The sequence below is a fragment of the Ailuropoda melanoleuca genome, chromosome 4 (genome assembly GCF_002007445.2).
Source record: "Ailuropoda melanoleuca isolate Jingjing chromosome 4, ASM200744v2, whole genome shotgun sequence".
NCBI lineage: Eukaryota > Metazoa > Chordata > Mammalia > Carnivora > Ursidae > Ailuropoda > Ailuropoda melanoleuca.
In genome coordinates this window covers 80,360,791-80,385,436 of record NC_048221.1, presented here as the reverse complement: position 1 = coordinate 80,385,436, position 24,646 = coordinate 80,360,791, and the positions used below count along the sequence as shown (strand labels likewise).

The 24,646-nt window shown below is 40.3% G+C and overlaps 1 protein-coding gene and 1 long non-coding RNA gene across 3 annotated transcripts in view; one reads left to right on the top strand and one right to left on the bottom strand.

The window, feature by feature from the left end:
* Window positions 1–24,646, bottom strand: part of LOC105242250 — a 91,672-nt gene that overhangs the window by 37,609 nt on the left and 29,417 nt on the right. The window lies entirely within an intron of this gene.
* PNPT1 (polyribonucleotide nucleotidyltransferase 1) overlaps window positions 16,173–24,646 on the top strand; it is a 45,155-nt gene continuing 36,681 nt past the window's right edge. Inside the window, exons 1-3 of one of the 2 annotated variants that reach the window (XM_019792794.2) lie at window positions 16,173–16,371; window positions 23,431–23,491; window positions 24,039–24,109. In XM_019792794.2, the coding sequence (XP_019648353.1) occupies window positions 16,237–16,371; window positions 23,431–23,491; window positions 24,039–24,109 (267 nt within the window). In that variant the 5' untranslated portion in view covers window positions 16,173–16,236. Of the gene's footprint in view, window positions 16,372–23,430; window positions 23,492–24,034; window positions 24,110–24,646 lie in introns of both variants that reach the window. The other variant, XM_002914035.4, reaches the window with a different exon arrangement.

The window sequence follows — 24,646 nt, the reverse complement described above, 5'->3', positions numbered from 1 at the left end:
AACACAATGCCCATTATGCATAGAACCCGAAGGCTGTTCATGACCTGGTTCCAAACCACCACTTCAGCCACATCCCCCTCATTAGGGTTTAGCAAACTCTTTAGTTACAAACAGGAAGTCTCAGTTGTTCTCAAGCAATATCCTGAAAGTGTCCATGCCTTCACTTGGACATTTCCCTCCCATCATATTCCCAAATGGGAATCTTACCATTCCTAAAGGCCTAGATCAGATACCACCTTCTTTATGATTCCATCTTTCCTGATTCTGCAAACTAAAAATTATTTCTGCTCCTCTGAGTTTTATTTCTACTTCCTCTGTGCCATTTATTATTTCTGGCCTTGTGTTACAGGACAAATCCATGTGGGTGGTTGACAAGTAACTCAAACTTTGCATAACCAAAATTGACATCCTCATTTCTCCCATTCTAAACCTTTCAGAAACCTGGGAGTCATCCTGAATCCTCCTCTCTCATTCTCACCCCTTACAGTAAATCAGGGGCCAGATTTTGTACTCCCAAACATCTCTCGCATTTGCTCCTGCTTAGACTCTTATAATGTCCTGGTTTATATCCAACCTCATCGATCATAGAACTATAGCAATTAGTGTCAACTCTGTTCTTGTATCTGATCGTACTTCCTTCTTCACATTCATCCTCCACATCACCACACAAGACATCTCTTGGCAATTCAGAACGCCACACCACCCCCCTGCTTAACTCCATCTATAGTTCTCCACTGCCAGCAGAGCACAGTCTAAGATCCATAGCAGAGAAGCTTCTATCCTCAGCTCTGCATCCTACTACTTTCCACCTTCACTTTACAGTATAGAGTACAGCAAACCGATGCCAGTTCCCTGAACACACTGCTATTTTACACTTCTCTGCTCTTGTTCTGCCTGGACTGACCTTCCCATCAGCACTCCTTTTGCAGGGCTTCTGTGTTTTATTACTCTTGGGGGTACCATTCACACACGATACAATATGTTGTGCCAGCAATAGCCCCTGCCACCCTCAGTCCCTCTTCTGTACCTAATGAAGTCACACCTGTTGTTTTGGTTCAGTTCAAAATTCATCTCTCCCATAAGCTTCCCTGGGCTTCTTCAGTAGTCTGTGTACATGGCTTCAATTATTGCATCTTGCCATATTTTTAAAAAAATCATCTGGTTATGTGTTTGCCTCTATTACCAGGCTTGAAGACAAAGAATTATTTACCTTTGTAGCTCTGACTCCTAGCCAGTGCCTCACACATTCAATAAATTTTGGTTAAACTGAAATGATATGTTCATGCCATTTCACTTGCAGGACTGTGACTTGCTAGAGATGAGGAATCCTGGCTTATAGTATATATCTTTACATTCTCATAGTCATTGTACACAAAGCTGAATGAGTATCAAAATATCTTGGAGAGTTTTTTTTAAATCCATGTTACTTGGAATTGAGCCTATTACAAAGGTGGTATATCACATCATTGGCGCGGGGGGGGGGGGCGGTGACAATAGCAACCATTTCTCCAAGTGTTAATTTTCACAACATATATATGATATAATGTGATTAATAGTTTGATAATTTGATTGTGATTGGGAGCTAATGCTGAGTGAGTAGAGAAAATGTGTACGTGACACAGCCACTTCACTGGAATGGCTGGCTACTCTGTTGCCATGTCCGATACATCTGTTCTTATGTTAACTTTGGTATTCCTGAGGTGTGCCGTAAGCAACAAAATTGCCAGGTCAAGGCCAAAGATTAAAGAGGAAAATGAGGCTCTGGAGTGAGTGGAATGTAAAGAAAATAAAGTTTGTTTTGTCAGTTTTAATATAATTTATTATTTTTAGCAACTAATAACTAAATACACTTATATTCAAAATTCCTTTATTATTGACATCCCTGCAGCAAGAATAACTTGGTTATTGCCAATCTAAAACTCTCTAACCCCTAATTTCCTTTTTCTACCGAAACAACTGTTTTGATAACATACTTTACATAGTGAAAAGTATCTTAGGAATGATGCTATTGAGTTATAGCAGACTAGATTATATTTCTAAAAATGGCATTGGGACAACTAGCTGACCAAATGGAGCTTAGACCAGAAGGGAAGAAAATCATTAAAAAACATGAACATGACCAAACCTGAATTCATCTTTTTTTCCCCAAATCTGACTTTCTTCACACCTCCCTAAGAGAGGTGCGGTTGCTCACACCTCTCAAAAGCAGGCATACTATGTCACATGTAACTCTTTTCATGCCTTCTCCACGATACCCAATGTATCACCTAGTCTTATGAATTCTACCTCCTAAGCGTCTTGTGAATCTTTCCACTCTTCTCCAATGAATGCCCAACACCACAGTTTAGACCTCCATCAACTCCTAACTGTATTTCTCAGTAGCCTCCTAAGGAGTCCACCTCCCTATATTCTCATGCTTTCCCAATGCATTCTTACAAACCACATATCAGCCAGAAGAGATATAGGTGGAAAAAACACATCAAATAAATGTAGAAGCATGAACAAAATCATCAAGGCAGAAGCCAGCATGGCTCTTTAGGGGACTGAAAAGAGCTCATATGACTGAAGTCCCCTCTTCTCACAGATACTCAAACTTCCATGAAGTTCCTATTGCCAGGCCTTTCTGTTTTTCCTCTCTCTAGGTCATCTTTTCAAAAACTGGAAAAATGAATTTACATCATCCTGCATTCTTCCTAATCTGTTTTTTATGATACGCAGAACTCTCTGCCCTAAGTCTCACAAATAATTTCTTTCAAAGTATTGTCTGCAACTATTTTGAAACTCACAAACCAAGTATTTATTATTTTCTTTCTTGTAGCAACCTTTTCTAGGGGCAGTGAGAATCCGACACTCAGGTTACTTCCTGAGTATGTGAGAATAGTAGGATAGGAGAAAATATTGGAAAAGAAGAATAAATTAGTACCTCAAAATGTAATCTCACTGTATTTGCATGCCTCCTGGCAAATTTCTCAAGAAAGGACAGACTTTCTTATTATCTGAATCCCCCTATAATGTATTGCTCATGAGTTTATATTAAGCCAAGTCTTCATGGCCATGATCCCCTATTCTTTACAGGTAAGTAAAATAACAAATGTGAAAACAGCATAGTACCTATACGCAACAGATTGAATAAAAATTATTGTTGAAAATGAACCCTGGGGTGCCTGGGTGGCTCATTTATTTAAGCATTTGCCTTCGGGTCATGATCCCAGGGTCCTGGGATGGAGTACTGCATCAGCTCCCTACTCAGCAGGGAATCTGCTTCTCCCTCTGCCCCTCCTCCTGCTCATGCTCTCTCCCTGTCTCTCTCAAATAAATAAAATACATCTTAAAGAAAAAAAAAGAAAATGAACCCTAATATTCTAAGTACCATTTCTAAATTTACTTCTTCTTTAAAAGGGGTAACAATTTGAATCTGCATATGATGTGGAGAACAAAGGCAAAAGGAAATGTAGATAAAATTAAATGTCCTTATAACCTGCAGCCCATAGACAAATACTTGAGACAGTCAGAATATGACGTTCCTCCAGGAACTCCAAATCTTAATATTAATGCTTTGCTAGAGGGAAAAACAACCTTAGCTTGACAATAGCTAGGCCTCCAGGATCCTGTGAGAGGCCTCCAGGATCCTGTGAGTTTTCTCAGGCATATGAAAGTCCTTTTGGAAACTTGTTTTGTCTTCATCTCCCCCAATTCCAAAATATATAATCAGTTCCTCCTTACAATCCCAGGGCAGCTCTTTCTGCCCACTGGTTCTGTCCCTGTGCTATAATAAAACCACCTTTTTGCACCAAAAACGTCTCAAGAATGCTTTTTTGGACATTGGCTCTAAACCCCAACATTTCCACATTATATAGAATTCAAGGTTTGAATGAAATGTAACTTCCTAACAATTAAAGTAACCAAACTTTATGAGAGATAAAAACTCAAACTAAAATTTTCTATAAGAAAATATTGGAGGGATGAGAAGAGTTAAATTTTGATGGAGAAAGTGAAGCAAACCAAGCTATGAGCAATTAAACTAAGCTATGTTTCTAAGGCCAAAACCAAATTAAAAGAGGCCTAATGAGAAGTAGGTTGCAGCCTAAAAGAAATCTCAAATGCCCTCTTCACCCTGGTATTGATGTAGGAAATTGTTGGGGTTCGGAGCCAATGGCCAAGAAAGCATTCTTGAGACATCTTTGGTGCAAAATGGTGGTTTTATTAAAGCACAGGGACAGGACCTGTAGGCAGAAAGAGCTGTACTGGAGTCCTGAGCACTGGCTGATTATTTACTTTCAAGTTGGGAGGCGGGTAGGGAGAGCCTAAATCTCTAAGAAATTTTGGAAGTAAGATTTCCTGGACCTTGAGGGGGCTAGCTATTGTTAGGTTATTACTGTCTGGTAAAACCTTAGTCATGAGACCCTTCAGATGTATATTGGTGGGTCACATACTTGGGGGATGACTGCCAACATGTATCTTGGGGGGTAGAGATAAAAGAAGTTAGAAGAAGATAGAAGAAGAGAAAATGCAAAGGCAGATACCCAAATGGACTTTTTATGAATTTATTAATTTTTGAATGTTTTATGAAAGACCAAAAAAGACAACAAAATATTAAAGCTAATATTACTGCTCAGCTTCAAAGCCTCCTCCTCTCTCAGAAGATTGATCCAATGAAGATATTTCAGGAAAATGTAAACATTTCGAAAACCTTGAACATCATCTCTTTAAAAGAGGATAAAGCTGTGAGAAGCTAAAGGCTTGTGATTTTAAAGAAGGTTAACAATGATAATGGAAAGCTACTTTGCACACAATAGTCTGTTCATTGGCAACAGCTCAGGCCTGTCTGCAGAGCCACCTGTTTCATATCCAATGCATAGTGAGTGGATTTTAATACAAAACCTTAAGTGATTCCATGACATTCTAAATTTGGATTGATACCATCATCTAATACAATGAGCCAAAACTCAAATGTATGGATTGCTTCTCTCCTGACCAAACTTTTGTGCTAGTTGTCAAAGTGAAAAGGAGAAAAAGGGGTAAGGGACGGTTTTATGTTCTTTCTGAGCAAACATTAGTCAGCCAATTCCAAAATCAGATCAAAGACATAATTATTCTGTTAAGAAAACACAGAACAAATTTAAGAAGCAAGAGAAAATGTTAATATGGTCTGAAATTCCCACCAGCATAATCAACCAAAAACAAGTCCAAAAATCTCCTCCAAATTTTGATCCATGTTAATTACAAATGACAAATATAGTTAATATAAACCATAATAGTCCGAACTAATTTGACTGAGCATGCAAAGCAGCATTGGCAAGGTCAGGCTTTTGTGCTCAATTAACTGTTCATTCAAGCTGACTTTAAAGAAACTGTTTTGTGAGAAGGAACAATGATCCCACTATACTAAGAACAACTAACCGACATGAAAATTTAAATAATCTAATGCAGAATGCATTTAATTAAAAGCCTAAGGACACACGACCCATGCAAAAGTCTACTTGTAAATTGATTCTATTCATCACAATTCTGTTTAACACTTTCTCTGAGCCAATTTGGGACAATGAATTGAAGGCATCAGGAGTGTAGTCAGTACAGGAAAATCCATGTACTAGGGAAAATGACAATGACTGGTGGTGGTAGAAGAAACAAATAACCATAATGGTGATTGGAGGTATCTTGACACATAGGGGGACACCCACAGACTGAGGATCTGGAAACTGAGCTCTAGCTGTTATAAGGTATGAAAAAAATTAAGGGTGATCTCCTTATTGGGGCAGATCTCTTTCTGATTCTCTTTTATTGGGATGGAGGAAAATTTCAGTATGCCAAGAAACAAAGATAGGCTGAAGGGGTTTTCACTATTTCTAATTCTTACCCAAACGTAGCCGCAAGTATTCTCCATACATTACCTAATCCGCTCCTACACTCTTCCTGCAGGTAGGAGTTTTCAGTTATCCAAATGACCCAGAACCTCAAAACAGCTCAGGTCACTTGGTTCCTGGAGAAGATACAGAAGAGATGCCTGCTATCTATACCAGCAAGCCTGGGTGCCCATTCCAAAGGAGAGAACTGTTCTAACCCCTGTTACTGCTTTCCTCAGAGCAGAAAATAATGAGCCAGTGGTCGAATCCAGTCACAGCTTGCTTGCTTGCCTGCTTGCTTGCTTGCTTGCTTGCTTGCTTGCTTGCTTTTTTAAAGATTTCATTTATTTATTTGACAGAGAGAGAGAGAGCGCGAGCGAGCACAAGCAGGGAGAGCATCAAGCAGAGGCAGAGAGAAACAGGTCCCCCGCAGAGCAGGGAGCCTGACATGGAGCTTGATCCCAGCACCCTGGGATCATGATCTGAGCCGAAGGCAGACGCTTAACCGACTGAGGCACCCAGACACCCCAGTCACAGCTTTCTTAATGAATACAGGACAGTGAGGAAAAAGTGTTTTCTTAAGCTTTTCCTCTACTCACTTATTTCAGTCCTGAGGCCTGCAAATTAAACTGACAAAAGACAGATCAACAGGAGAAAAGTCATACAAATGTTGTTGATGTTATTATTTTTACATGGCACAGAGGCTTCACAGAAAAGAAGTAAAAGCCTAAGGAAGTAGTTAGATTCAGGGATTGTACATTTTAATGTTTTATATTTAATAAAATATAAAAAAGCCACTAGACAAAGTAAAGGGCTTCTAGAGGTGATAAATTGTGGGAAAATGAGAAGGAAATACACAAGGGAAACTAATGGAAGAGTTATCTTAGTAAGGTATGTATATGCAGATTCATCTTGATGCCAGCCCTCCATCTCAGGATAATGGTTACTCTCCTCATCCTGGCATAGGAGATGGGGTGAATCTATGCCACCTTCACAAAGGGAAATTTATTTACACTCTGCTTTAAGGCAGATAAGAAGAGGGCCGAGAACTTTTCCTGTATTTATTGTTTCTCAATTTCCTTCAGCTCAAAATAATCCAAAACCAAAGTGGCAAATTTCAGGGTGGCATAGTCTAGATTGTTTCATTACATACATCCACAGCCACCATGTATTTATTATTTGGAACTCTTTTTTTTTTTTTTTTTTAAGATTTTATTTATTCATTTGACACGGAGAGAGACAGCCAGCAAGAGAGGGAACACAAGCAGGGGGAGTGGGAGAGGAAGAAGCAGGCTCCCAGCGGAGGAGCCTGATGCAGGGCTTGAGGAGCCCCATGCAGGGCTCGATCCCAGAACACCAGGATCACGCCCTGAGCCGAAGGCAGACACTTAACGACTGGGCCACCCCGCTTAATGACTAAGCCACCTAGGCACCCCTATTTGGAACTCTTTTAAATGCAAATGTCAGAAGCCCAAAACAGATTCACTCAAAACAAAAACAAAACAAAAAACAAAAAAACTATTGACTCACTCACATGAAAATGACTCAAATATCCATTAACTGATAATTGGACAAATAAAATATGGTATATCCATATAATAAAATAATCTTCAGCCATAAAAAGGAATGAGATACTGACATATATTATAACATGAGTGAACCTTGAAAACATCCACCATTTTTTTGTTCTCACAGCTATAATTCAACCTTCAATCCACTGAACCCACCATTTCTCAGTATTCATGAACCTCCTCTTGGCTTCATATTGGGAGCGACTTGTCCAGCCTAGATTTCATAGTCTCATGCTTAGAATCATTTCTCTGTGAATCGCCACAATTATTTTGCCTCCTCTTTGTCATCCATGCCTAGTGTCTCAGTCAGTCAGCTTAGGCTGCCATAACAAAATACCATAGACTGAATTGCTTAAACAACAGATAGGTGTTTTCTTGCAGTTCTGGAGTCTGGAAGTCCCAGATCAAGGTCCAAGTTTTTTTTGTTTTTGCTTTCACTTGAGACACTGATTGTATTTGTAGGGGTTAGGGAAACAATAGAATGAGAAATATGAAACCAGGAAAAGAGACCAGGTGTTGCAAGTGCCAGTGAGAACTTCTCACTCTCATCCTCGCCATCAATAGACTCTGTTCCACTCCTTCATAATCCTTCTCCAGGGCAGCTAGGTCCTGTCAGGCCTCTAAGAACCCCCTCCTCCATGCCCTTGTCCACATACCAGTGCATAAAGGCCCATTTGGCATACATCAGGTCAAACTTGTGGTCGAGGTAGGCCCAGTCCTCGGCGATGGCTGTGGTATTGCTTAGCATGCAGACAGCCTGCTGCACCTTGGCCAGGTCTCCCACAGGCATCACTGCAGGGTGTTGGTAGTTAATGCCAACCTTGAAACCTATGGGACACCAGTCCACAAACTGGATAGTGCATTTGGTCTTGAGAGTGGCACTGGTGGCATTCACATCCTTGGGCACCACTTCTCCACGGTAGAGCATGTAGCAGGCCATGTATTTGCCATGGCGAGGGTCATGGTTGACCATCTGGTTGGAGGGTTCAAAGCAGGCGTTAGTGATCTCTGCCACCAACAGCTGCTCATGGTAGACCTTCTTGGCTGAGATGATGGGGGAATAGGTCACCAGGGGAAGTGGATGCAGGGGTAAGGCACCAGGCTGGTCTGGAACTCTGTGAGGTCCACGTCGAGGGCCCCGTCAAAACGCAGGGAGCCAGTGATGGAGGACATGATCTGGCGATGAGCCGGTTGAATTTGGTGTTGCTTCCTGGCAAGAGCACTCTTCCTGTCTTGCAGATTACCACCTTCTTACTGTGTCCTCGCATATTAGGGTGGGGGGAGCACTCTGATATTTCTTCTTACAAGGACACTAATCCTATCGGGGCCCCACCCTCAGGACCTGATTTACCTCAGTTACTTCCCTACTCCAAATATAGTCACACTGGGGGTTAGGGCTTCAATATTAGAATTTTGGGGACACAGTTAAGTCTATAGCACCTAGAAAATCCCAAGCCTAAGTGAATCCTACCCCTCTCTTTTTCCATTCCTGCACCAAACAGGTAAAATTTGCTACCCAACTGAATGGACTAGTTTCCCCTGAAATTCATGATCACAAGTCTCAAAGAGCACACAGCAATTCATCAATGTCAGGCAATACCATTAGGCTTCTTGAGTAGATTCACTTTTATATTCTTCAAAATAAGTTCCCTCCTAAACCTCACATACCTTCTCTTCCCATTCTGCCCTGACTCTCAGCTGCTGGCCTTACCTCAGACTTCATTACAGATTGAAGTCAAACAAATCTAATTCTCCCTGAGACAAACTTTAAAACTCTCCTGCATCTGCTCCTACCCTTACCTTCTCTCCTGTTACAGTCAAGAGAAGTTTCCCTGATGTTGAATGGGGACTTTTCCTACAGCATCAGAATTTGGGTTAAGACTCCAAAACTGAAAAATTATGAGTGATAATTATGCCAACATTGAAGAAGATATATCACTTAAATAGAATGAGTTCATAATTATCAGCTCCCATCTTCCATTCCAGTCAAAAAAGAGAATACTAGAAACTTGGAAATGAAATTGAAAAGAGTCACTGGGACAGAGAATTTCATTTTAGTTAGGAATGATGTGATATCTTTCCTCCTTGCTCCTTGGAGGGAGACTTGGGGAGGGAGACCTTCCTTGTCTGTCCCACCCTCAATCAAGCCAAGCAATTGGAGCCCAAGAGAACCACTGATAGAGAATGAGGAAAACATTGGCATTTATTAAGCTATAGAATAGCCCTGTACTATTACCATGAAATAGGAGCAAACACAGTAAGAGAGTTTTCAGGAAGGTTTGACGTATGTTCCCTAGAGCTGGAGGACTATAAATAAAGAATCTGAATCAATTTGTTGATGTTTAATTGCTGATAACTTCTGACCCTCATCACTCTCTCTTCCCCTTATGCCCTACAGCTAGGCAAGCTGATAAGAAAGTTTGAGTGCTCTCTCCTCTGGCACCAGTGTAAGTAATTATTTAAACAAACAAAAATACCTATTTGGGATGCGTGTGTGAGAGAGAGAGAGAGAGACAGAGAGAGAGAGAGAGAGAGAGAAACATCAGTCTTGACATCCAAACCAAATTTTGGATGAGGGTCTATTCTGCTACTACAAAGTGGCCATAAAGGGACATTTAACAATATAGACACCAGCGCCTGCTTCCCAGTAAGATAATTTGGAAGGTAGAGCCTCACTGAATCCACCTGCAATGACAGGGCAAGAAAGGAAATCAGTGTTTAAGATAGGCTTCAATTCTACTTGTTTGTGGATGTATGTGGGCCAAAAGAACCCAAGGAAGCCATTTTGATGGTATTTCACCCTAGAAGGCTAAGAGCCAAGACAAGGGGATCTCAGCAGTAAGAAGCTATGCAAGAGACCACCGGGAGTAGAAGCTGGAAAGGTCACAAAAGGTCACCCAGACAGTACCCACATCAGCAAACTGTGTGGTTTTGGTGGTCCCAGCAGAGATCACCAGACAATCTCCACATCCACCCCATAGCATCACCAGCTTTTGGATGTCTGCAGTAATGGTAGATATGGAAATCAATTAGCGTCAGTGAAATAAAAACTCCACTGGCTCCAGAATTTGAATTCTTCCATCCCTCTTCTATTCCCTGTTCTTGTGTTCTAATCCTGGAAGAACCATAAAAATTATGGAGGCAGGAGCAAGCTAAAAAAAAATAGTGACAAAACAGATTATATCCTTTTTTTCACTTCTCTAGACTAAGTAAGAGAGAGGAGGGGTTTTCAAAAGCATGTGAGACCAGCTTTTGCTTAGGATGCAGAAATCTGGAAAGAGCACCCCATTCTCATAACAGTAACAGTAACAACAAAGCCAGTCTGAAAATTCACAACTTTTCTGGAACCCATCAGAGAGCTAAAAGTGACAGGAAAACCAATGAATCTGAAATCTAAGGAAAGATAAGAGCCTTCAAAGAGAAATGGACATGAGCTCTTGCTCATCCAGTATAGTCACCAACAGACAAGGGTAAGAAGAGTTCAACTAGGGTTGCCTGGGTGGCTCAGACAGTTAAGCATCTGCTCCTTGATTTCAGATCAGGTCTTGATCTCGGGGTCGTGAGTTCAAGCCCCACACTGGGCTCCATACTGGGTGTGGAGTCTGTAGAAGAAGGGGGGGGAAGAGGGGGGAGGAGGAGGGGAAGAAGAATTCACCTAGATGTTTTAACCAATCACTAAGGGCTGAGTGTGGACTTACAAGAGTAAACAGAACCCCTGAAAGCTGCAGACACAGGAATTTGCAACACTTCACAGGCTCTTCTCCTTGGACTTCACTGAGTGCTCACAAAAAAAGACTAGGGTAAAAGCAAGACTCCTGAGAAAGGTGCAGGCCTGGGGAAGGCACACAGCAGCCACTGTGGGGAAGGCAAAAGCCCTACTGGATTCCTGTGTCTCCACAGGAATCAAAGCTTTATGTGCTGTGAGAATGTGACAAATACTCTTACTCCTAAGGCACTGTGAAAACCCACTGCAGGTAGAAGAAGGAGCAGAACATAACCCTTTACTCCTGGCCCAGAATTATAGCTAAGAGAGGGGCAGGAGCACTGAGAATCCAGGGACACAGTACCTTCCTAAGACTGAGAGTTAGTCAGAAGAGCAGAGAACAGCATGTACCTCACTTCCCACCTCTAGGGTAACAAGATTCACCTAACAAGTTACTGTGGTCTACTGCTGGAAGAGAGATCAGAGCAGTGCAAAGGGAAACAAGGAACAGAGGGCACACTCTGTGTGACCCATCTAAGCCTGTTAATAGTCTTAATTCACACCTCCCAGTATCCAATTCATTGACAAGTCCTATTAATTCCAACACTAAAAGATATTCCAAATCTCTCCATCCTTTCTCCTTGTCACCCTTGCCACCACATTACTCCTGATTTCAACACCTCTCTCTTATCATCCTCTAATCCATTCTAGACTCAACAGCGAGAGGGACCACCTTAAAAGATAGACTAGGTCATGGCACTCCCTACCTCATCTTTGCCACATTCCTACTTACTACTCTCTAGCCACACTGGCTTACCAAGTCCTCACAGAAGCCAAACTCTCTCCTAACTCAGGGGCAACCCTCCCCCCACAAGTCACTGCTCCCACCTGCCCCCATGTTTCAGAACCTGTCTCTTTTTCATCCTTCAGGGCACCTTAAACGTTTCCACAGAAAGGTTTTTCCTGGCCACCGTATTTTCTTCCATCCCATTATTCCCTATCTTCTCACCTAGTTTATTTCCTTCTTACTATTACTCACACCCTAATTTTTCCTTTTATTTGTTTGGTTGTGTTTTTATCCATCTCTCATACTAAACTTCAAACTCCATAAAGCAGGAATTATTATGCCCTATGACTGTCTTGACACCCCTAAATCCCCTCAGCCTAGCATAGTGCCTGTCATAAAGCAGGTATTCCATGGGCCAGGAACTATGCTAAGTTCCATAAAAATAAGATTGCACTTAAATCTGCCTAACAACTCTAAGAGGTAGGTATTTTTATCATTTTCACTTTGCAAGTAAGGAAACTGAGACATAGAAAGGGTAAGCAACTTATCAACGGTCATATATTTAGGAGGCGACAAGTGAGATTTGAACCTAGACAATCTGGTGCCAGAGCCGGCACTTTTAACCACTACACAGTACCTACTCCCACATTCATTTCCATGGATGAAATGACTGTATGAATTAGTTAATAAAATGGAAGATGGACATAGATTGTACCCACAGTTCAGCATGGGGAAGTCAGAGAGGCTAATACTGAAGGCTTCCAGTATTAAGACCTGAAGACTGATTGTGCCAGACTGACATATTGGAGAGAATATATATCAGGCACACAGAATCATACATACAAAGACACAGAGGCAGGAGAGAGGGTTGTATATCAGAGAGGAATGAGTAGCTTAGTTTCCTTGGATTATAAAATGAGAGGAAGGGAAGAAAATAGGTAATAAAAATTGATGAGGCTAACTAGGGACAGTTTGTAGTCAATGCAAAGCAAAGATTAGGAAGTGACTGAAGAAAATTAATCAGAATGGAGACATAATTAGGTTTGCAACTTAGAAAGTTCCCTCCAACTACGTTCCGTCAAGAGAAAAAGTTTTCGTGGACACCCTTGGTGGCCACTGAAAATTTTTGTACAAATATATAACAAGACACAAACTCTTTAATCTTGTACCTCTTACACAGTCATAAAACTAAAATAATTGTATATACTTTATAAGCCAAATTAAATTTTAATTAACAGTAATTTAATGCTGTGATGTTTTACTTAAATTAAAAGAGCCGGCAGTGGTATTAACTAATTTGATGCACATTCATTGGAGTTTGAAGAAAAAAGGAGATCTGAGAAATATTGCTGGTGGATTTAAATTAGATCATCTTTAATGTCCTTCAGAAGTTATAGGTAAAGAATTTCCTTTTAAATTATATTTTGACTGTCAAAATATAACTGGCAGAACTATATTTCTAGAATGTGACATCTCAGATTGCACCTCAATGGATCACAGCTTCTGTGAATACAATTGATGCTGGCAGGCTGGGTCCAGGGACCCAGAGAGGGTCCCCAGGACCAGCTTGGCTTCAAGCAGGATGAAAATCAAATGCAAGCCAGCAGGAAGTGATAGCAAAGTTTATTGAAGATACAGAGAGCAGATACAGATGGAGCATCTGGGAAACTCAGAAAGAAAAGGAACCTGAGCCTTGTCTTTGTTCAGGGTTTTTATTGAGGATTGTGGTCTGGTGTGCATATACTCCCAGGCATCCAGGAACCAGTTAGAATAAAGACAAGGTCTTCCTTGGAGTCAGGGGGTCTTGGCCTCAAAAAGTCTAGTGCTGGTGGTCTGGAATATGCATATGATAGCTTTGTCCACTCATTCTCATCTGGTCTTTCCTTAGCTGTTATCAATTCTAAAGAAATCATCAACTCTTTGTTCCTTACAAGGGGGACATACACTATTTGCATTCTGAGGCATGTGTAAAGTGGAGGTGCAGGTCCTAGCAAGAATAGAAGCAGGGGAAAAAGCAAAAACCATGTTTTTATGGAATCCTTCCGTTTCCCAATCTCACAACCACAAGAATTTAAACTCTTTATACTTCTGTTTCTGTGTTAATCTTAAAATGCTTAAAGTAGAGGCTGCTTTTAGGCAAACGGGGTAAGCAATGGAATGAATGTAGAAAGGGCCTGGAGCAATCCCCTGGCTGAATACAGACAGGCTGATCAGGCAACCCACCCAAAATAGCCATAGACCCTAACTAACCAATGGGCTACTTACAACCAGGCACATTTACCAAAAAAGGGAAAATTCCGTAAGTTGCACACCTCACCTCCCCCCTTTAAAAACAGCCCGCACCCACTGCCTCCTTGCAGATAGTCTCTGTGCTGTCCTGCTGGCTCCTCTGTTGCAGTGTATTCAGTAACTTTTACCTCCTATGTTTTGCCTTGGGTGAATCCTTTTATTACCCCGTCTCTGGCTTCCACCAGCGATCATTGCCCCACATCTGGGGGCCCCCATCCAATCAAGAGAGACACCACACATAATATAAACACAGTCTGGATCACCTTTATGACTACTTAATAACAAATTTCAATACCCACATTGCCTTTAAATTTATGAAATAATTTCTACCATATTAATTATTTGGGGTTGGTGTGAGGAAACAGGTGGACTTAATGTGTAAATACTGCTTTCCAGTATTTCCAGATGGATGAAACCTTAACAGATTCATGGGGCTCTACAGCAAAGAGGGTTGTTCAGTATTTCAAAGAGGAAACTAGAGGGAAAATTAAGAAAAGGCTAGTCAAAGCTGAATCTGCCATTTATCAAGTGCTGATAATGTTGGCAGGGACTGTGATAAACATCTTACATCCTCTGTCGCATTTAATCTTTACAAAAACCCTATGAGATTCATATTAGTATTCATTTCTATAAATGAGGAAACTGAGCCTTAGAGAGATAGGGTCAGACAACTAGTAAACAGCAGAGCTAAGAGTGGGACCACTCAAGACTAATTTCAAGTTCATACTCCAAACTATTCGGCGACACCACCTGAATGAAATGATTAAGTAGTACTTAAGTGCTTTAGCAAAAGGTGATTTACTATTCTTATTTTATAAATCCAAAATCATGTTGTATTATGGCAAGTAGATTATAGATTTGTCATTAGGGAAGGTTTCACTAGATTGGTCTAGAAAACACTGTGGCAACAGGAGGTAAAGTCAAATGTCAAGGAAGAGGCAAAAACTTCTTTAACAATAAATATCCCTAGGAGTGTTAATAGTAATTCCTTCTATTGACATGGAAATTCCAAATCAGTATTAATATCTCATGGAAACCAAGGTGTCAGGGAGCTTCTTTGCCACTAAATCATTTGTCTGTTTGAAGCTCAACATTTTTAGTTCTTAAAACCATGTTTGAGTGTATGTTGGATTTTGTTGTTTGGATTTCTCCGGAAGAAGGAGGTTATGACTTTAGAGGAGAAATATGACCCTCATAACAAAAAAAAATTATCATTGATTCATTCAAGGAACCATATGAAGATGTTCTAACAGGATTAAGAGGGGTGGGAGAGATTTATTTACTCCCTGAAAATTTATCAAATTCAAATTCCAAAAACTATTTTTCTTCATTTTCCAAAACATTTATTTTAAATAGTAGCTGGCATTTTGCCTTTGATAAGAGTTGGTTTAAAAAATAACACTTGATCAAAAGGGGCAGAGAAATGAATTGCTAAATACTAACAATGGAAATGAAGATGAATAACAAATGATGTCAAAGATCTAAAATGATGATATAGGTCAATAAAAAGTTAAATTAACTTACTAGAAATAAATTAACATAAACCTTTGCAGTAATATTTGTGTGAAATTTATAAAATAAAAACCAAGGCAGAAGAAGGGAGAGAGAGAGATCTCTTTCCATGGTCCACTACAAAAAAATCTCCTCTAATTCTCAGTTCACAGAAGCCAAATGTTAATGTGTTGTCTGGTGACTTTCATCATTACTATATTTACCCTACTTTTTCAACATTTGCATTATTCTAGGATTTTCTTTTAAATTACGATAGCACACACATACACAAAAGGCATTAACTTTCCAATTGACTTTCACTGGCACAGACTTAAATAGAAAAGCTAGGTTGTCACAATTGCGTTCAGATAGGTTTGACCCTCTCTTGTCTTCGTAGAAAGCGACCAAGGTATCCGCTTCCCCGGCGTTCCCCCGCCCCCGGCACCACGGAAACGAAACTGCATCAGGCTCCGCCCTACAGGGAGCCAATCAGGGTGCAGCCTGGGGTGATCGCGTGCCGGGTGTCATGGCGGCCTGCACGCGTTGTAGCTCATGCCTGCGGCTTCGGCCGCTTTGCGATGGTCCCCTTCGTCTACCAGGGCGGGATCGGGCCCTCACCCAGTTGCAGGTGCGAGCGCTATGGGGTGGCGCGAGGTTCCGAGCCGTGGCCGTGGACTTAGGCAGCAGGTAAGGAACAGCGTGCGTTCTATGTCCTTTCACAAGGCGTCCTGTCCAGGCTGCCCTAAGTACATTCATCTCTCAGGCTAAGAATCCGGCAACGCAGGTCTCATTTACCCCTCTTTACCCCAAACCTACATGTCAGATTTCTCTTTCCGGGTTTGGAGTCTGTCTTCTGGCTCCCTTCCCCTTCCCACACTGCCTCAGCCTCGTGTCCTCTACTTCTCGGTCCTCTCTTTTACCCTGTTCAGGCTCTTTTCTCCAGCTGAGTCAGTCCACCTGACTTTCAACCCCTTTATTTGCGGGGACTCCTGGACTCTGAAGTGGGAAACATTTCACTTCAGGTATGAGTTGACAGTGGATGCGTACGTTTTCCAATCCAATTTTTTGCCTAAATACATGGCCAGTGTGACTCTGGGTAGGAAGGGAAGGGAAACATCAGTTTACTGAACGCTGGTTACGTGATACACGCTTTTTAAACCTTCAGTAAAGGTGCTATTATCTCATTTCGTAGTTAAAACAGAAGCTCAAAAAAGGGTAACTTTCTCAGAGTCACCTAATTTGAGACTAGGTGGATTTTGTATTTCTCTCCAAGCCCATACTTTAACATGGGTCCGTTGGCCATAATTCAAGTCTAAAATCACTTTTTAGGGACGCCTGGGTGGCTCAGTCGGTTAAGTGACCGCCTTCGGCTCAGGTCATGACCCCAGGATCCTGGGATCAAGTCCCACATTGGGGTCCTTGCTCAGCTGGGGGCCTGCCGCTCCCCTGCTTGTGCTAGCTGGCTGTCTCTTTCTCTCTGACGAATAAATAAATCTTAAAAAAATAAAATAAAATCACTTTTTAAAAACGGATTTTTAGAGTAAATGAAATTGCTAATGCTTACTTTATATATCTACATTTTTTTTTACATGTACTTTACAATTTTTTGACCCTAGTTTGTACAAAAAGCCGAAAAATCTACCATTGGATTACAGGTCTTCTTCCTGACCTTACTGAATGACTGATCCTCAACAAGTTACTTAATATTTTTGCCACAAAATAAGAAGACTGGCCTAGGTCAAGGATCAAATTTTTCTGTAAGGGGCCAGACAGTAAATACTTTAGGCTTTTGTGTACAGTAAATACTTTAGGCTTTTATGTCACATATTGGTGTGTGTTTACAAACCCTTTAAAAATGTAAAAAAAAAAAAAAAAATAGCTGAAAGACTGTACAGAAACAGGCTATATAGTTTGTTGATCCCTAGACTAGATGACCTCTAAGGCTCTTTCCACCTCTCGCATTCTCTCTCTCTTTTTTTTTTTCAATGTACGTATGTATGTATGTATGTATGTATGTATTTAACAGAGAGAGATACAGCCAGCGAGAGAGGAAACACAAGCAGGGGGAGTGGGCGAGAAAGCAGTGGGGAGTGGGAGCAGGGAGCCCGATGTAGGGCTCGATCCCAGGAACCTGGGATCACGCCCTGAGCTGAAGGCAGACACTTAACGACTGAGCCACCCGGGCACCCCTGATTCTGATTTTTTAAAGGAGAGAATCTCTCTTCCATTTTTCAATGACTTAACATTCTTTGAATAAATACCTCAGAACAAACACCTGCTATGCACTAAACGGACTTTTTTAAAGAATTCAAAGCAACAATATTAGCCCCTGCCTTCCAAATTTTCCATAATCTATTTTAAATATTTCATTTATCAGTCACCCTGGATCTCTTGTAGTTAGTTCTTCTTGAACCTGTGTCGTGTGTTGTAACAACTAGATTCCTAAATATCATACCTTCTGGGTAAATCAATGCTTAAATCTTTGTATTAAGGTTTTTTGGGGGCCACATTTATTGAATTTGACTACTATGTACCACTCACTTTATACTGTTACCATGTATATTATATACAATGCAATGCTGTACTTAATACTCAGAGTAATCTCTGAGACAACTGTTGACTTTTCAGTTTAACAAGCTTTTATTGAGCACCTACTGTGTACAGGGCACAGTAGAAACAAATTCTGATAGGGAGTAAGATAAACACAGATGCGGTGCTGGGAAAATCACTGTAGGAGAGATGTGAATGGGGTGCCAAAGGAGCACAAAAGGCATATTTATCGCACCCTACAGCTTGTAATTGAAGGTGAATCTTGAAGGGGGAGGAGGAAGAATTAGCAAGGAGAAAGTGAAAGTGCAGTTACAGGGAGGTGACAGTACATTTGAGTAGCTAAAATAACTCACTGTGTATGAAGCAAAAGGTGAAATGTGAGTTTAGCATCAAGGGTAAGGCCAAGTGACAGGCAGAGGCTGAATCATAAAGATGTTTGGTTTTTTGTTGGGGTTTTTTTTGTATTAATGAATTTTTCTGGGTGGAAGTTGGAGGAAGGTGGTTATTCTGCAGATGCTTCTAAAAAAAAATTTTTTTTTTCCAAACACCTCTCTGCCTGGAGTTGTACTCCCTGTGGCAGCTAGCTCTGCTCTTCCCCTTTCTCCTCCTCAGCCACCTTGTCCACCCTTCTCCACTCCAATAGAATCACTGCTCCTCCTAATCCTTTTTATTTATCGTTTTTAAGTGTTTTTAATCAGTTATTCATTCACACTAGGTAAACATTCACATGGCTTAACATTTTAAACTCAAAAATCTCCTTCCATAGCCACCCAGTTCCAATCCCCAAATGCCATATGTGTTATCAATCTTGTATGTATCTGGAGATATTTTACACATATACTGAAGAGTAAATTAATAAGAGTAAAATCAATCATGATTTATAAAAGTAATAAGCTTGCACCAAAAACAGTACTCAAAGTGCATGAACAGGAAAAAATTACATAGGTCAGTTAACCCCAGCTGAGATCATGAGATACAATGAAAAGTAACCACCTGGTTCTTTGTGTAATGTAAATTGCACACACCTGGAAGAAAGTTCAAATCAGGGCAATCAAACCAAGGCAAGGACCATGGGACTATGTGGTGGGTGGCCTAGGACCCCTGCTGGAGACACTGAGTAGAATCAACAGGGAACAAAGAAGGCAGGAGGATGTGGTGTTTGAATAAATATATAAATCCAAGTTGTTTGAATAAGCATATAAATGGAACTGTGCATGTATGAGAATATCTGGAGGTACTGCACACCTGTTTGTTTTTTCTCACTGATTCAATCAGCTCCCATTGTAAATAGGTTAGCTGTAGAACCTTAGCAATGTTTCCTTGGCTTCACTTCTCTGCCTGCTGATACAATTGGGAAGGGCCGGTTAGCAGAGTGGGCCATCTACTCCTTGCTTCAAGCTTTGTGAGTATGTGTGCTCTCTTTGGTACACTGCTAGGTGGGGCCGTGTGACTGGTGTTCACCAGTGGAACCTAATTAAAAGTGATATATGTCATCTGCAGACTAAAGTATTTTATTCCATTGATGCTTACCATTATTCATAGAGAACCCATGTTTTTAACCTCTGTTCTCTACTGCCTTCTCTTGGTCCCCTGTAAAAATTATATCCCCATTAAAGAATAAAGACTTACTATCATTGAGGATATGCAAAAGAATATGCCACTGTGGGCAATCTCAAAAATTCTGGGGCAAGATCCCCATTAATGGACTAGAACTAGAGCTTTCATAGCTCCTCTTGTCTGTCTTGGGCCCACTTCAGTTTATTTAGAGAATACTCCCCTTCCTTTCACAGGGATCACTCAGAACTTACATTATTAGGTGGAATGCCAATTCCTGTTAGGTCTTGAGAAGTACTGGTAGCATATTCTTAACTCCGGATTAAAATTTCAAGACCCCAAATTTACATTTTACACATAAAATCTTAATACTGATTTCAGATAGATTGGTGGGACTTTGCTTGAGGCTACACAGTGTGACTGGCTCTGAGCATCTCATTCCCTCTGCCTACTATGCCACCTCCAGCCTTATCTCTGCACCTCATCATTCCATCTGTCAGGGTAAACCCATTTTATTGTAGGCTGTCATCACAACATCTGTTTTGAACAGTAATAGAAACCCATCCAGCATTTCTCAAGTATTTCTTGTGGTTAAAAAAAAAAACCTCATAATTTTTCAAAGTTAGGACTGGTAGTACAAATATACATGCTTTTTTTTTTTGGTTTTCAAATTTAACAAAATGAATCTATCTGAATAGATAACTATGCTATTCATGAACTCAGACTTCTGACAAAAGTGTTTAATGGGTAGAAATATTGAGTTATCTCTTTATCCCTTTTGCATATGAAGGACAGGGCAGGCAGGGCATTAGTGTGTGTGTTGTATATGTGTATATTCAGCACTGGACCATGATAGTGTTTCTGAAGCAGACTTTGTGGGACAGAACATCTTCCTCAGTATCTTCAGGAGACATTGAGTTGGTTTGGCTTCACAATACTCTTTTATGAATTTTGGTTTCTTTGACAAGTTTTGCTGATCTGTTTCAAGCCTTCAATAACCTCTTTTTGTACTCTGCGGAAGCTGGGGAATAAGACTGATAATACCACCTATGTAGTATCTATAAAGACAGTTTTATTAATACATAATTTACATACTGTACAATTTACCCATTTAGAATGTACAATTCACAGTTTTGCAGCCATCACCACAATCAATTTTAGGACATTTTCATCACCCCCAAAAGAAACCTCAGGCCCATTAGCAGTAACTTCCCATTTCTCCCCAACCTCCATAGCCCCAGGCAACCACTAACCTAGAGACTTTCTGTCTCTATGGATTTGCCTATTGTGAGCATTTCATAAAATAGAATCAGTGACATGGTCTTTCGTGACTGCCTTTTTTCACTTATTATGTTTCTTTTTTTTTAAAGGTATGGAAATTCTTTTTTTTTTTTTTAAGACTTTGTTTATTTATTTGCCAGAGAGAGCACAAGCAGGGGTAAGGAGTAGAGGGAGAAGCAGGCTGCCTGCCGAGCAAGGAACCCAATGCAGGACTCCATCCCAGGACCCTGGGGTCATGACCTGAGCCAAAGGCAGACACTTAACCGGCTGAGCCACCTAGGAGTCCCCACTTACTATGTTTCTAAGTTACATCCATGTTGTAACACATAACAGTACTTCATTTTTTTTAAAAGATTTTGTTTATTTATTTGACAGAGTATGAGCAGTGGGAGCAGCAGGCAGAGGGAGAAGCAGACTCCCCGCTGTGCAGGGAGCCTGATGCGGGAACTATCCTGCGAATCCAGGATCAAGACCTGAGCCAAAGGCAGTCGCTTAACCAACTGAGCCACCCAGGCACCCTATACTTCACTTTGTTTTAAAGATTTATTTATTTTTAGATAGAGGGAGAGAGAGTGCCTGAGAGTGGGTGGAGGGGCAGAGCGAGAGAATCTTTCAAGCAGACTCTCTGCTGAGTGAGGAGGCTGATTTTTTGGGGGAAGGGGAGGTTCGATCCTATGACCCATGAGATCACAACCCAAGCAGAAACCAAGAGTCAGACACCCAACTGACTGAGCCATCCAGGTGCCCGAATACTTCATTTTTTAAATGGCTGAATAATATCCCACTGTATGCAGTGAAACCACATTTTGTTTATTCATTCATCAGTGGACATACATTTTGATTATTTCTGTTTTGGGGCCATTTTGAATAATGCTGTGGCTATGAATGTTCCTATGAAATTTTTGCACGGACATAAGAAGGTTTCATTTCTCTCTATTTACCTTGGAGTAGAATTGCTGGATCGTTTGGCACTTATGTATTTAACCTCTTGAGGAATTGCCAGATTATTTCTCAAGGGAGATGTACCATTTTACATTTCCATAAATACTGTATGAGGGTTCTCCATATCCTCACCAACACTTGTTACCGATCTGTTTGACTATACCCATCCTAGTAGATGTGAAGTAATATCTCATTGTGGTTTTGATTTGCATTTCCCTAGTGGCTGGCTAATGATGCTGACCATATTTTCATGTACTTACTGGCTACTTAGATTTTCTTTGTATAGACTTCTATTCAAATCCTTCACCAATTTTAAAATTAGGTGGTCTTTTTATTGAGTTATAAGTATTCTTTACATATTCTAGATACAAGTCCCTTATCAGATCTATGATTTGCATATGTTTTCTTTTGTGGGTTTTCTTTCACCTTTTTTTTTTTTTAAAGATTTTATTTATTTATTCGACAGAGATAGAGACAGCCAGTGAGAGAGGGAACACAAGCAGGGGGAGTGGGAGAGGAAGAAGCAGGCTCATAGCAGAGGAGCCTGATGTGGGTCGAACCCATAATGCCGGGATCACGCCCTGAGCCGAAGGCAGACGCTTAACCGCTGTGCCACCCAGGCGCCCCTTCTTTCACCTTTTTGATACCCTTTGAAACACGAAAATTTTTAATTTTGATAAAGTACAATTTATTTTTTCTTTTATCACTTGTGCTTTTGATGTCATATGTAAGACATTGTCTAACCCAAAGTTTATGAAGATTTATTCCTATGTGTTTTCCTAAGAATTTTATAGTTTTAGCTCTTACATTTAGGTCTATACTACATTTTGAGTTAATTTTTATTTACAAGGAGGAAGGAGATCCAGCTTTATCAACTTGCCTACATATGGGTATCTAGTTGTCTCAGCACCACTGGTTGAAAAGGCTCTCCCCCCGCCCCCCATTGACTTGTCTTGGCACCACTGTTGAACATGAATGTCTTTGTAGGCAATATTTAGGAATTTATATTTTGTCCTGAAAGCACTGGGGGTTACTTTAAAGGATTTTAAGTGGAGAACTGGTCCTGTTTGTCTGTTAAAAGGCTACTTTTATCAATAAGGCAAGGGATGACAGACTAAACAAAGGTTGTAAGTGGGAATTAACATTTAGGAACACAGCTTCTCCACCCCCAAAGTACTTTATCTCTCATTCAGATTTTTCCTGTGCCTTGGTTTCTGTATTTTTCCTTAAGCAGCTCTTAAATTCCCCTGATACTTTTAATAACGATTGTGAATTCTATCCCTTTTTTGTTTGTATTTTTGCTGGGTGGTTGCTTATGTGTCTTGGTTCTTCTATTACAATCTTAGATTATTTTATACTGAGCTGGGATTTGAATTGATGACCTAAGTCCTTTTGTACTGTATTTTTATTTTTAAACAGAAAACTAGAAATATCCTCTGGAAAACTGGCCAGATTTGCAGATGGCTCTGCTGTAGTACAGGTAAAAAGTCCCGATTTTTAAATTTTCATCTTAAAAATGGTTATGGAGACTGCTACTAACTTTACAACATCATGTCACTTCTTAGAACTGTGGTACTGTAAATTAATACAGAACATTTCTAGTTTCAGAACTATCCCAGAGAACCAGGGAGTCAGAGGGCTGGATATATTAAATGACCTTTAAGATCTGTTTGAAACTTGGGGTTCTGTTTTATTCTGTTAATAAATTCTGTAATGCTTCTCTAGTGAAAGTGATTTTACTATTTTCTTTAATTGTGATAAGTGAGAGATTTTTCTTTGTATATAGCCTAAATTTCTTCTTAAGAAGTAGAAGATACTATTGCATGTGACTAAGCTATCAGTAAGCCTTTTCCTGATCTCGTAGAAGGGATCAAGATTGGACTAGTCGTGATTATTTTTATTATCATTTTGTCATGGAGTAATATTCTCTTTCCTTGTATTTAACTGGAGCAAGGATTCACTCACTTACTACTTAGATTTTAATGTCTGGTTTTTAAGAAATTTGCCTGTGTTTATGTTTAAGTCAGGTGACACTGCGGTGATGGTCACAGCGGTCAGCAAAACAAAACCTTCACCTTCCCAGTTCATGCCGTTGGTGGTAAGTATTTGCTGATTTATCTGAACAGTTATATGGCATAAATGTAGAATTTGTAATATTTTTGTCTAATGAGTACATAATGTCTAAACTTCACACAACGAAGGATTTTCTTTTGTAGTTTGATACTGAGTCATTAAAAGATTGAGACTGATTGCTTCATAACCAATTCTCATATAAGTAGTAAGCATGCTTTAGAATGTCCAGGTTGATAAGAACAGCGAAGTGCATGAAGGTTTTGATGTTTAATAGCAGTGAATTCATTGCTTTCACAGGTTTCCCTTCACTATGAGTTTGCAAGTATATGTTTAGTGAAGAGTAAGGAGTACTTAAGGAGTTTATGGCTTCTTTCTGTTATGAAAACGGGAATGCAGTTTTATGTAACAGAGTTGATACTAAAAAGGAAATGTTTGATTTGACCAGAATAAGCCACTATGGGAAATAATGAGGCTGTGTAGTCCACTAAGTGGAAGACTTTTTAAAAATCAGTTTACTGAAATATTTTTATCAGTTTTCCCTTCCCAAAGGGAGACAAAATCC